At 55.0% G+C, this 13,722-nt stretch overlaps 2 protein-coding genes across 2 annotated transcripts; one reads left to right on the forward strand and one right to left on the reverse strand.

Moving 5' to 3' along the window:
* The first annotated feature begins 227 nt into the window (after positions 1-227).
* On the forward strand, positions 228-5,597 carry CDEST_08799 (Putative exocyst complex component Sec3). The gene is made up of 4 exons (XM_062924958.1): positions 228-540; positions 632-2,727; positions 2,777-3,912; positions 3,970-5,597. Exons 1-4 carry the CDS (start codon positions 456-458, stop codon positions 4,883-4,885), a joined length of 4,233 nt encoding a protein of 1,410 aa, XP_062781009.1. The 5' UTR covers positions 228-455; the 3' UTR covers positions 4,886-5,597.
* Position 5,598: 1 nt separating this feature from the next.
* CDEST_08800 (Putative E3 ubiquitin-protein ligase HECTD1/TRIP12) lies at positions 5,599-13,496 on the reverse strand. The gene is made up of 6 exons (XM_062924959.1): positions 13,005-13,496; positions 11,651-11,983; positions 11,498-11,598; positions 6,561-11,432; positions 6,354-6,503; positions 5,599-6,301 (listed from the first exon to the last, which is right to left on the reverse strand). The coding sequence occupies exons 1-6, from the start codon at positions 13,145-13,147 to the stop codon at positions 6,105-6,107; spliced, it is 5,796 nt and encodes a 1,931-aa protein (XP_062781010.1). The 5' UTR covers positions 13,148-13,496; the 3' UTR covers positions 5,599-6,104.
* Positions 13,497-13,722: the final 226 nt, after the last annotated feature.

Below are 13,722 nucleotides of genomic sequence, written 5' to 3' on the forward strand. Positions count from 1 at the left end.
AAGGCTTTCCAGAATAGTCTAAAAGACAAAGCAATCATGGAGACATATTTCCGCCCTCCGCAGGTGATGCGGTGGCGGCACTTCTCACGCCGCTGACTAGTCTCGCACTAACTGGAGCCCCGGACTGAAGGGGACGAGGTACCTCCCGCCAACCCAGTAACTGGCGGGACACACACCTCAAGAAGGCTGGCAGCAAGCTACAGTACCCGCTAAGACCCTCACCTGCACACGTCTCTTCGCTCCCCTTCTGGCTTGCATCACGACAACGACCTAGAAATCCCACCACAGCTCAACCGAATCCTCTCCGGAGCGTCTGTAGCTATCGTTCCTTTACCTTCCATCATCCGGCCGATCGACTTCCCGCAACAGTCATGCAAACGATCTCTCCCGTTACACTGCGAACCCCCTCATGATTGCTCCATTTCACTGCGACGGGACCGCCCAACCGAGCAGCCATGGACAGCAGGGCCCAGCGATTCGAGGATGAGAAGCGGCGCATCATCGAGAGCTGCTTCAGCAAGAAAGATGTCGACGGGTCGCGTGCGTCAAATGGCCTTTTCTGATTTCCTGCCGGACGAACACGCCCGACGATTGCTCTTGCAGTGCTAACCCTTGCATCCTGTTGATATAGTGCTCGAGACATACATCACCCACATCCGAATCACCGAGTACTCCTCCCATCCGACCTCTCCTCCTCCGCCCCAAGCACGAAATCCTGAATCTCAGAAACCTCGTGTCATCGTCGTCGCTGTGAGAAAGAGCGGCCGAGTGCGTATGCACAAGACCAAGGAAAATGCCAACGGATCCTTCTCAATCGGAAAGACATGGAACCTCGACGACCTTTCTGCCATAGAGTCTTTCACCGGCCCGCCCGCCAACCCGACCTTCCGCGAGTGGGCTGGTGACACCGGCTTCACCGTCACCATCGGCAAGCCCTATTTCTGGAACGCGCAGTCCGACAAGGAAAAGAAGTTCTTCATTGCCAGCTTGGTCAAGATCTATGGCAAATACACGGGGGGCAAGGTCCCTGAGCTGTCGGGCTTCGACCAGTCCGAAATGGCCCAGATCCTGCGGAACGACCGACGGCCGCCGCCTGCACCTGGCCAGCTTCCTTTCAGACCGTCCCCCGCGATGCCAGATGCTGTCCCTGGCCAAAGCAGCTTGTCTGCGAACACACCCTCCAACTATGGTACTCCCTCCCCGGGCCCTCCTGGCCCGCGCCGTCCGCCACCTCTCAATGGGATGGCCACAAACTCGCCCTCTGGGAGCATGGCCTCTTCTTTCTCACAAGACCCCCCTACGCTAAGGCGTTACGGAAACAAGAGCCAAGAGTCATTCGCTCCATCCCTAGGGGCCAGGAGCGACGATGCGGGCAGCTTGCCACCCCGTTCGAGAAATGGCATGCCTGGACCGGGGGCCTTGGGCAGGTTCGTCGAGCCCCCGCCTGAGCCTGTCCCAGGACCGCCGCCGCCAATCTCAGAAGAGGGAGGTCGACCACCAGAAAGAAAGCGGCCGCCAATGGACCCAGCTCGACCGCAGGGCTTCGCCGACAGAGACTTAGTTCCCGCGCCATTGGTGAGCCCAGGGATGCGACGCGACCAAGTTGCACCTCCACCGAGAAATACAGCCAGGAAGAACTCGATATCACAACGGTCAGATGCTGGCTCCTACAGAGACAATAGACCTGTCACTCCCCTCACTCCCGTGGACCCGGGACCGGTGGATGCCCCTCCCGCCCTTAGAACCCCTACGCGAAATGGGGCTACACCTACGAGGCCGGCTCCTGCAACCGCCTCGCCGCTACCTGAGATCCCGGTGCCCCCTGCACCTGTCTCCCCCATTGCCCCAAGCCCGCCCCTAGCCTCGTCCCCGGCGCCTGTACATGCGGTCGAGGAGTCTATCCCCGAGGAACCTATACCTTCCGAATCTCCGCCTGTGTCAGAACCGCCTGTTGAGCCAGATGAAGAGAGCCGGCCAGGATTGGGCCCGATGATTAAGTCAAAGAAGTCCAAAGGAGACCTTGCTGGCGTGCTCTGGAAGGCTGCTTCTGCCGCCTCAGCCTTTAAGCCTCGACCCGGTGGTGCTGGCGAAAGACTACGACAACTTGCCACCAAGAGCACTGAGCCAGCTGAGGGCATCACAACCGTGTTTCAACCCCCACCCAGGCCCACCTCTTCTGATGGCCCCAAGGCGGCATCCCCAGAGCCAGCTGCTGAGAAAGCCACCACACCTACAGCAGCGGTAGCAGCACCAGCAGCAATCATTGCAGAACCTTCTAAGCGCGTATCTGGTGTGCCTGAGGTGAAGGTTACCGTACCTAATTCCAGCCGTCCAACGAGCTTGCAGCCTTCGGTCAAGGAAATCAAGAAGCCCGAAGAGCCAGCAGCCAGTGAAGAAAACCGCAAGTCAATCGTTGTTGGTAATGACGCCAAATACCTTGCGTCTCTAGGCATCGCCCCCACCGTCTTGGATAACAAGAGTGGGGAGTTCACCAAGTGGCTGGATTACTTTGGCTGGGTACCTGGCGATCAGATGAGATCTCGCAATGTCGACGATATGAGAACAGACCTTGAGAGAGAGCTAAACAAGGCGCAAGCTGGGGGCTGGCTGGCTCGGTTCCAGGAGGAGGATGACCGAGTTGAGGCGATCAAGCGTGGCATTGACCTGGCAGTCGCTGAGTGTGAAGAGATGGAGAACTTGTTGACACTGTACAGTGTCGAACTCTCAGTGAGTTGGCAGAATTCCTGCTGCTAAAGAACCTGCTAATGCGAAACAGACACTCTCTGATGATATTGCCTACATTGAGGCTCAAGGCCAGGGTCTCCAGGTTCAGACTGCCAACCAGAAGCTCCTTAAAAAGGAGTTGGAGTCTCTTTTGGAAACGACGACCATCACCACGGCTGATTTGAACGCCTTGAGAGCCGCGCCACTCGAGGATCCTGCAGGTCTCGAAGACATCGAGTTGTCTTTGGTCACTCTGTACAAGGCCATGATCAAGATCGACCCGTCGTTGCTAGGAGGCGAGCCAAGGAAGAGCGAGGATCTTACAGATGAAGCAGACCAAGCTGTTGGACTAGAGAATACTGACTACGGTAAGATGAGGATTGTTCAGGAAAAGAAGGAGATGTATCGCCAAGAAAGCGCCGTCTTCTTGCGGCGGTTGGTCGGGTATATGGCACAGCAGTTCGACGTTGCCTACAACGAGGTCAACAGAGCACTTCGCGAGGCTCTTTCGAGAAAGGTGGACTCCCGTCACCACGATGCTGGCCGAGACATGCTTTGGAAGTACAGTCCTCTGATCAAGTACGCTAAGGATGTTGATCCTGCCAACTGGGACCGCATGATCCAGGTCTACCAAGACAAGAGCCATCCCGTGTACAAGAACGAATTCCGGCAGGTTTTGGAAGCATGGAAACGTAACGCGCGCAAGATGACTGCCGACGAGACATCCGAGCTCCTGTTTACGTTTGAAGTCGAAAAGCAACAAGAAGGCAGGGCGACCACCGTCAGGAAGCTCACCGTCAAGCGCAGTCAAACACTGGCCAAGAGCCTGCGCTCACCAATCGACACAAGCAGCAGAACGAACCTCAAAGAGTCAGGGGCCGAGAACCGTAGCCTCCCATACGAGGTCTTTGGTCATATATTGGATGACCTTTTGCCACTCGTCGAAATGGAGCAAAACTTCATTGTCGACTTCTTTCACGCCACAACGATGGAACAGTCCGACTTCCCCGACTTGGTCGGAGCGAGCAGGCCGAGAGACCGAAGGGGTGGTGACCTGCGTCGCCATCGCTTAATGGAACCAGATCGTGATCTCGCCCGGAGAGTCACCAAGGCAATGGAGACAATCTTCATTTTTCTCGAGACGGAAATCGCAAAACTTGTCGAATGGGTCATACAAGCCGACCCCTTGTAAGTCTACATGAAAAAATGTCCTGCAATCGATAAAAAACTAATCCTTAAACCCAGGCAAGGCGCTGGTGTCCTGGCTATTCTCGAGCGAAACCTTGGAGACATCCAACAGTCTAACCAAGAATTCCTTAATGCCTTGCTCCAAAAGCTTCATGGCGTGTTGGAGTCCCGCTTCAAGAAATTCGTCGACGAGCAAATCCGCGCCATCGAGGATACTAAGGTCAAGATCAACAAGCGCAAGGGTGTTATTTCGTTCATTCGCGTCTTCCCTCAGTTTTCCAACGCCGTGGAAAACATCCTTACGGGCATCGACCTGAACCTGGCTGTTCGCAAAACAGTCGATCGCGAATACGACCGTATACTCAAATCCATGTTCGATTCGCTCAAGATCATCGCCCGCGAGAACCCAGCTGTTAGCGTCGGCGCGGCGGGCGCGGACCCGGAGGACAAGGAGGCTCTCAACTTCCACATCCTCCTCATTGAAAACATGAACCATTTCCTGGAAGAGGTTAACACGCACGGCCTCGACGTCCTCGAGGACTGGCGCGAGGCTGCAACCAATGAGTTAAACGAGCACATGGGCCTGTACCTGAACGCGGTTATGCGCCGCCCTCTCGGCAAGCTCCTCGAGTACATTGAGAACATCGAGGGCCAGCTCCAGTCGGGCAAGCCGGGCTCAAGCGTCGCGGCACAGCCGTCCAACTCCAAGTCGACATTCCACAAGGTTCTGGCGACTTATGATTCGCGCGAGGTTCGCAAGGGTATCGAGACACTGCGCAAGCGCGTTGAGAAGCACTTTGGCGATGCGGACGACCCTGCTCTCAGCCAGAAGCTTGTGATCAAGGTGCTCCGCGAGTGTGAGCGCTTCTACGGCGAGGTGGAGCTGCGCATCAGCCGCATCACGGCAGACGTCTATAGTGGAGACGTCGTTTTTGAGTGGCCGCGCGTAGAGGTTAGAGCCGGCTTCCGCTAGATACAGCTGCCGAAGCCGCACCTGCTGAAGCCTGGGGCCGCCTTTTAATGTATGAGAAGGTTTCGCTGCGGCATTTAAAGCAGGCAGACCTTTCAGAGATGTTTGAAGTTGTGTTCTTGTCGATTCCCCTTTTTGTTATCTTCATTTTGCTCATTGAAGAGCGAGAAAGAGCATGGACGGCATCGTAGACGAGCGGGGATTGTATAGGTATACCTACACCCTTGCGGCCTCGTTGTCGCCACATCCTTTCGCCTAAACACTTGTTATTGGGGAGAGGAAGCAGGCAGGCGTGAGAGCGAGAGTGATGGAAAGGCGGTAGGGAATCATGTTTCTGTCATTGTCTTGTTGTTTCTCGATCGGCGAGCATGTGCCATTTGTAGGCGGGGCGGGACCGAAGAGTTTTCGGTACCTTGGGCAAGCCTTTTTGACTGTGCACATAGGGGGCGAGGAGGATGGTAGACCCTGTGATGAAATGAGAGACTTCTTATGCATGCACGTCATCGTTGCTTGCTATGTGATCAGTCGACGGAGTAATTCAGTCATTTTGCCGAGAAACGAGGTAGATGATCAGGCGCAGACACGGGCAGACAATATCACGGAAGATCACCTCTGCTGGAGGGCTTGTGCCCCGCACCAGTTGAGTGAGTGTCCGTCGGCTAAGTTTGCCATAAATCTCTTACATCACGTTTTCCTCGACAGATCACCACAGATAGATTTTCAAGAATTTAGTTTAACCACTCTATCGATTAGAAACCGCTCCGGCATCTGGCGTCCAAGCAGGCTTCAAATGGGCTTGGTCACAGACCCTGGAGACAGTGTTGACACAATGAAGAAAAGCCTCAAGGCTAATAGAGTAGGGACGTAGATTAGAGGAAGCTCTGACGCCTAAACAACCCTGCCATGCAAAGTGTGAGGTTGGGGGACTTCCATGTTGCCCCTCCGCCCTCGATCCATCTCACCCAAAACTAGTGTATCCCGTTACTAGGCCGTTACCCTCCATAGTCTTTGTTATCAGGTGAATAATGTTAGACACAGAAGAAGCGCATCAGGTTCTTCTGTTCTGGAGAAGTGTAATGCTCGTTGATGCATGCTCTCATTTCAGTTTCCATGCAGACGTAACTTCGTCTGCTGTGATGGCCACCTTAACCATCGATCGACACCGCTACGTTCTTTCTGTTTCGTCTTTTTGGCTTCGTTCATGTGGTAATGAGGGTGCCATCTATGAGAGATGGAACGCTCCCTGGCCTTCCTTTATGGCAGTCGAGAGTTGTTTCCGCATGACTTCGATGCCCGTGTAGTCGGGAAGTTTCAGGTAGTTCACGCAAGTCATGACGCTGGGGAGATAGTCGTCGGACATATATGGGTGCTCGCTCGGCTTGCAGACGACGGTGAACATAGGAGTCAAGCTCTTGAAGCCTGTCACGGGCGTCAGCAAGTCTCTCCTAGAAATACGAGCAAAATAACGTACCTCCAATTGGGAGCTTAGGGCTACCCGTAGTGAACTGCAAAAAGTCACGACGTTCGGAGGGGGACAATTCGCTCATAGTCTGGAGTAGATTCTTGACGCTCTTGCTGTCCATGTTGTACCCGTGGTCGGCCTTGATCGAATCCATAAGTGCTGGCGAGCGGATCAGTATACATACGGCGGTAGTGATAAAAGGAAGGACGAGCTTACTCTCCAGAGACCAATCCTCGTCAACTCTGCCGAATAATGTCACCAGCTCATCGGGTGTAAAGGCGCTCAGAGCCGAGTAGGGGAAGACCTGCGAGAATCCGGTTCGGAATGCATCGACTTGGCGGCGAACGCCAGTGCCCAGAGTCATGTCAATGACACGCTCCAGATACGAGTCTACGTTGTCGATGGTGACCCGGACCTGACCGCCGTCGGGGATAAGCTCGATTTCAGGATAACCAGGCAAGGTGAAGTCGAGGCAAAGATCATCCAGCTTCACTCCGTCGATGACAATGTCCTCGGTATTGGCGACCTTTTGGGCAGGGGTGCGTGAAGGATCCTCGTCGATTTCCTTCTTGGCCACGGCAAACTTCTTAATGGTCTTCAAAGACCGAGCCAGGCCAGGGTCGACAGTCTTGACGGCGCCGAGAGATGGCTTGACGCCGGGTGCCGACGAATCGTCTCCAATACGGAAGAAGGTAGGGTTGAAGTTCAAGTCAATGATGCGCGAATCGATCATCGATCGAGCAACGAATTTGCCGAGAGTCTTGAAGAGTTGGAGGATGCGTTCGCCATTAGGAGCGCCGGCTTCATCGTCGCTGAGTGGTCGAGGGAAGAGACCACTCGCACCAGAAATGTACTCTTCAGAGTCGTTCGAATCCATCTCTCTCCAAAGCTTGAGCCTTTTCTTGGCGAACTCCTTTGACACCGTCGAATAGAACTCAAGGGTGGGGCCCAAGCCTGTGCCTACCTCCTCAAAATATTCAACCTCGAGAATGCTCTGGGAGGCACCATATAGCTCCATGACCTTCAAAGCAGACTCCAGAATCTTGGATCTGGAGATGCGTACCTTCTGACGTTGGAGTCGACCGAGGAATGGTCGATCGTCACGACGATCGCGACGAGAGTCGTCTGCAGAATGAGCGTTCTGCCAGCGAGTCATAGAACGGGCATAGCCGAATGATGTCGACTGCAAAAACAAGTGCCTCGTCTCAAAGGGAAAGAGAAAAGGATACAGTCTGGCAAGGTCTTCTACCCAACTCGGCAAGCAGTTGCTCGCCACGATAAGCGGTTCCTCCAACTGTCTGTTCAGCTTAGCGGTGAGCTTGGTATTGACAAACTGAGACAGGGGCTCCACGTTGAGCCGGACGGCGTCCTTCTCGCTGTTTTCGACCATAACATCTTCGATATTGGCGTTCAATTCGTGAAGAATATTGAGAAGACGGAGGATCGAGGCGGTAGAGGGATGCTTGGCGAGAGATGCCGGTACACTTCCATCTCCATTTTCCTCAGTGCTGGCCTCGGAGTTTGAACTGAACGACAGGGTTTCCGCTGGCGGTGGGCCAGGAGCACGTCGGAACTTGATTGGATGGACCGCTGACCACACACTCCGGCTGAATTGCTCATCAGAATTGGCGGCTGAGGTATGGACCGCACGGTAGATGGTCGTCTCACTCGGGATGACCTTGCCGTCAAGTGTGAACTCGATATGCCAGTCTTGAGGGACAGCTTGAATAGCTGCAGCATACGACATGGGTCGCGATGACGAGGTCGCAGGCGTGGGCGTGCTCTGTGCCGCCGGGGGAGGGAGGGCATTAGACCGAGTAGGCAAGGCACTTTGTGACGGCGTGGGAACTCTGGTTCCGTCGTCCTTGCGTGCAGTAACTCTACCACCCGCCGCGATCTCCATGTTGACAGCGCCAGGCTCGGGGACAGGGGACTCGCTCATATCCTCATCCAAATCGCCCACAATAGCATCGAGGGCGCTGCTGCCGCCGATCTCTTCGTCGTCAGATATATGCTTCTCATCTGCGCATTCAAGAGCGTTCTCCAGATCGTCCTCTTCTGGAGGGGGCCGAGAAGGCACAGGGCTTTCCGCAGTAGACGCCGCGCTACGGCGAGTAGATCTTCTCAAAACACTCTTGTCTCTCGCAGTTGAAGTAGCGTCAGGAGTGGCTGCAGTCTCAGGCTGCGGTGCCGACTTGGATTTCGTCTTGCGAAGAGATCGTGAGCCACTGGGGGTGGGCACACTGGGCGGGGGCGGGATGGGGCTTGACGCAGAGGCAGCTGAGGCGCGTTCCGCAAGTCTAGCAGCAGCATGGCTCAGGGGCAAGCCTGCAGAACCTGCAAGTGAAGCAAGAGCTCTGGACAGGTTGTCGGCTCGCCGGGAGCCACGTGGCCGCTCCGATAGGCTGATTCTGGGACGCAAGTAGTCATCTAGCGACTTGAATGTAGCAATGGCGTGGATAGAGACCATGATGTTCCGATACGACCGCGGGATATCAGAGTCGTCGTCGGCGACGAGTCTCAATCGAATTTGCTTCGCTAGCATAGACGCTGCGCTACTGCGATTGCCGTCGAAGGTGTTCTGGTGGACTGTGATAACCTCAAAATGCTCAGACCTACTGAGAAGATCTTGAAGTTTGTGAACCATGACACTGAAGGGTGTTGCAGGCGAGTCGGCAGTTGCGGTCTTCGGCTTGGACTTGACGGTGTAGCCCATGAATACTTGCAGGAAGGCTGCCTGTGCAGTGCGGGCTAGCTCCTCATCAGGGTTGCTGAAAACCTCCAAGAGAACTCGGACAAGACCAGAGGCAAGAAGCTCTGCACTTGTGACGCTCTCGAGAACATCCGCGTCGAAAGACGACGCTAACCTCTGGAAGAGTTCGACGCCCTTTTCGGGCGCAAGGTTGGTCGCCGTTCTGTGAAGGTAGAAAGCCCCAATCTCTTCGGCGAGATCCGAGAGATTTGATAGAATCTTGGTCGCCTTCTTCTTCATGGCCTTACCATGCTTCTCGGTCTCGTGGCTCTCCAAGAATTTCTTGGCCACTTCACGGATCCTACTCCGCATTGAAGGGACATCGGACAGGAACTGCTGAGGCGGTCCGTCCAGCGACATAGTCGAGCCATGTGAGCTCACTGGTGAGCCCGAAAGGTCGTCTGGGTGAGGCTCGTTCTCGTTGTCCTCTTCGTTTTCCTCGTCGTCCGATTCCTCGTGATCCTCGTTGTCTTCCGACTCCTCGTTGTCCGACGAACGATCACCAGAGTCTACGAAGGCCTGTGGATCAGTATTGCTGTTTTCCTGCGACCCAATCGATTCCGGAGCCGGCAAGGAAGGTTTCTCCTCGATGGCGAGTTTCGTGATCTCCGAGATTACACCCTCGCGGTACAGCTGATATCGGTAAACATCTTCCAGGCGACTGAGGAGAAGTTCCGTGGCCTGGAGTGCAAGCATGACGAGCGATGGATGGTCCTGCTGGGACAAAATAGAGGCCAGAAAAGAAGCGTATGAAACGGTCTTCAAGGCTTCGCCGAGGATCTCCTCATTGAGGTTCGAAAGCATCTTGAGTTGTGCCGTGAGGACCTTTTGACGAACATTGAGGTTGACCGTACTCGAAAAGGCATCGGTCAAGGTTGGGAAAAGAATGAGAGCGAAGCGGCGGACCTCGGCTTTGCAGCCATCAAGAAGCTCGATTCTCCTATCGTTGGGCGACTTACGTGCCTTCCCGGGCGCGGTAGATGACGGAGTAATAGGCTCTGTCGGGTTCATTTCGACAAAGTCGCCGTACGAAGGGTCGGCATTGCGAGGCAGGCTAGGGAGCAGCTCGCAGATGACATTAAGCGTTTCGATGACTTGCTCCTTGGGCCGATGAATCAATGCCTGCATGATGACAACACTGTCGAGCTTGGAGGCAACGTCTTCTGTTCCGCTAGGCGGGGATACGCCAGTCAAGATCTGGTAGAGGGTCTCCACGACGTTGAGCTTGAACAGTTCTGCCGACAGCTGAGGGCTAGCGCGGGCTGTAAATGCCAAGACGCGCAGGAACTGGGTGTGAATGTCGGATCTGATGAGATTGGTGGTACCGGGCACAAGCAGTCTCAAAACTGCCTTGAGCAGGTCGACACTGACGAGCTCTTCCAGCTTCGCGGACTGGTACTTGAAGCTCTCGACAATTCCAGAGACGCAGATAGAGGCCTGTTCCACCACTCGCTGGTCGCTGCTACCCAGCACATTGAGCAGGGTTGGCATGACATCTCGAATGACTGGGAAGGAATCCTCAGGAATGTTCCTGCAACAGTTGGCAGCCGTGGTCACGGCGGTTCTCTGTGTACTCGTTGCAAAGAAGTCGAGGTAGGACAAGCAGGCAGTGAGACCACCCTCTCGAACAATGCTGGATGGGTACTCGGCCGAGATCTTCTCGAGGGTGCTCAAGGCTTGCTCGGCGAGGTCGATGAACGAGATCTCCAGAAGCTTCTGGCATAGAACCGGAACAGCACCTCCGTAGACAACGTTAGCCACGCTTGCGGGCAGCGCCTCCATCAAGTTTGCCAGGCAACGGCAAGCCAGAAGCATGATTTCCGGGTTCTCCTCTCCCGTGATCTCGTTTGGTTGCATCAGATTCACCAACTCCTTGACGAAGGAATCGGGCGAGAAGTGCCCCGAAAGGTTGTCCTCGTTCGAGACCAATAGTATCTCGGACAACTCCTGTAGAGCAATCAACTGAATCGACGGGTCATCTTTCTGACGCAGGTTATTGAGAAGCTCTCGTAGGCGTGACGAAATGCCCGACATCATGCCGGTGAGTGCTCGTAGAGTGCTCGACAAGCCGCCGGGGCCGCCAGGGCCGCCAAAACCCCCAAATGGATCATCGTCTTCGTCGTCGTATCTTTGGTCTTCATCATCATCCTCGTCGTTCTCGTCGCTATCGTCGTCGTCGTCGTCGTCATGATGTTCAGGCGGGGGAGGTGGAGGTGGGTGAGGAATGGACTCCTTCTCTGTGTCGTCCGTGCCCGTCATCGTGGTGTCTTGGTTGGCGTTGTTGGCGGCATTTCGTTTCGTTCGACGAGAAGAGCTGGATGTGATGGCAGCAGCGTCTGTGTAAACGGAGTCAATGCCATTGTCCGAAACGCGGCCTTATTTGGAACAGTCTCGTATTTACCTGTAGCGCCCGGAGCAATCCTCTTGTTTCTGCTCGACTTACGGCTTGAAGACGCCGATGGTGCGGTGTCCTCGGAAGCATTCACAAGGTCGGGGGGGTTACTGAGGACACAGTTAGCGAAATTATCCTCAGAATCGATGAGGGGCTACTTACCCTAGGCCTGACATGGTGGCGGAAGCTTTTCCCTTCTTCTTCGAACGAGACAGGGTGGGTGCCGCCTGCGTAGGAGGCTGAGAAGGCGGTGCAGCTTCGGCTACTTTTTGACGCTTAGATCGTCTCGTAGAGGCGCTTGTTGGAGGTTGTGTTCCCGTAGTAGGGCTGGCTGCTTGAGCTGGAGCCTTTCGCTTCCTCGAGGTAGTAGGCGGGGGGATTTCAGGACTGGATGTCGCCGGCGCAGGGGCGGTCGCGGCGGGATCGGCGCCGGCAGCGGATGGCGTCGATGAAGCTGCAAGACTCGCTGCTTGCCGAGCAGAAGATCTAGTAATTCTGGGAGACATGAGTGATTGGGTTTTTTTGATGGGATTTTTTTTTTTTGCGAAGTACGACAGCCGAAGCAACAAGACAGAAAATGAAATGCAACAATCAAATCAAGTCAGTCGAATCGAGGGTGCGGGAAGCCATCTGCGTCGCCAACCCAGGTTGGATGTGTGGGTGGATGTGGGTGTGTAGGTTGAGGTAAGGTATGGTTGGTATGTAATGAATTGATGGCCCGAACAAGGGGGGAGGGCTTGTTGGTTTGGCACTGGCCCGTAGATGATGACCAAGCGAACCGACCAAGTGAAGGAGTAAGATGGGGGGAGACGGAAAAGAGGAGTTGGGGAGAAGAGGAGAAAGAAGGGTCGAGGAAGAGAGTATCAAAGTTGATGGTGCAGGTGAAGAAGGGTGAAGAAGCAGTGCGGCCTTGATTCAACAGTGAGAAACAAGCTGCCGTCTCCCTCTCTCTCTTTTTTTTACTGTCCTTTCTTAGAGGTGCAGTGTAGTGCAGCCAGTGCCTGATAGATAGATGGCAGGTAGGTTGGTACGGTAGGTAGATAGTGAATGACCCGCTTAAGGTCGATCCAACTGGTCGGCACGTTGGGTAGGTACTTGACTCCAGGTAGAAGGGGATATGAAGGAGGGCAGGCACGCCGGGTCCCGAGGCAAAAGTGACTCTTCTGGTATCGGTTTCGGGGTTAAATGAGGCAGATAGGAAGGTGAAGTCGGGGGATTTGGCTGGGTTGATGAAGGGAGGCAGGAGGCGACGGGTTTGGATGTGGATGTGGATGACGGCAGCCCTTTCTGCCTCTCCTGGGTCCTGCTCCTGCTCCAACTGATGCTGTTTTTGCTTGCCTGATGGGTGTCTCTCTCGCTCCTCACTCTTTTATTTCATTCTCTTCACCTTTTCTTTTCTTGTCTTTTTCCTTTTCTCTGCTCGTCTCTCCCCTCTCTATCTTCGGCGATGCACAAAAGGCGTGCAAGGGGCTCGGAATGAAACGCGGCTAGTACTGGAGAAAGAGCGGCTACCTACCGATGAGAAGGCGAGGTCGAAGTGAAGGCAGGTGAGCCCGACCCGGAGGACAATGTCGTCGGTGTGGACGGGAGGCGCGTGGGGTGATCGTGGTCGACTACCGATCTGGAGCGCGGGTTTGCAGAGGCGATTCGTTCTGCCATGGATTACGCCATGAGGCAGGACAGCTCGGGTGGTGCTGACGATTGGGCAGGGCGATGTTTGAATGTTATCAGTTCGATCGGGATGGCCACCGGACACGATGCAGAGCGGCGGGACAGTGATGAGGGTTCGACCGAAATCAACGTGTCAAATAGGACATTTACGGTTTGCTGGGCGTCATCGGCAGGTACGAGAGGGGTTTCCTCGAGACGGAGGTGTTCTCGTTATCGTCGCCGTTGTTGTCGTCGGGAGAACGAAAGGGTTGTCGATGGACGAGTATGAGAAATGCGCTGCGGCGGTTGAAGTTATGCAGCGACAAAGCAGCATGGATGGAAGAGGTGACTTGTTGGGTCTGGCTGGTTTGACTGATATGGGCCGTGGCCGGCGGACGGAGACACAGACACGCGCAACAACTCCACACCACAGCAATACGGTGCCTCACCTGGTACCACCTTAGTGTGCAAGAACGCCTAAGGCCAGGCCACACGCATACACACTCACTCCCGCACCAAGCGGCTCTGGTATCGCTGGCCCGGTCCACCTTTTTCTCCAGAGCAGCCACTGGGCAGCGGGACAC

The sequence above is a fragment of the Colletotrichum destructivum genome, chromosome 5 (assembly GCF_034447905.1).
Source record: "Colletotrichum destructivum chromosome 5, complete sequence".
In the NCBI taxonomy this organism is placed as follows: domain Eukaryota; kingdom Fungi; phylum Ascomycota; class Sordariomycetes; order Glomerellales; family Glomerellaceae; genus Colletotrichum; species Colletotrichum destructivum.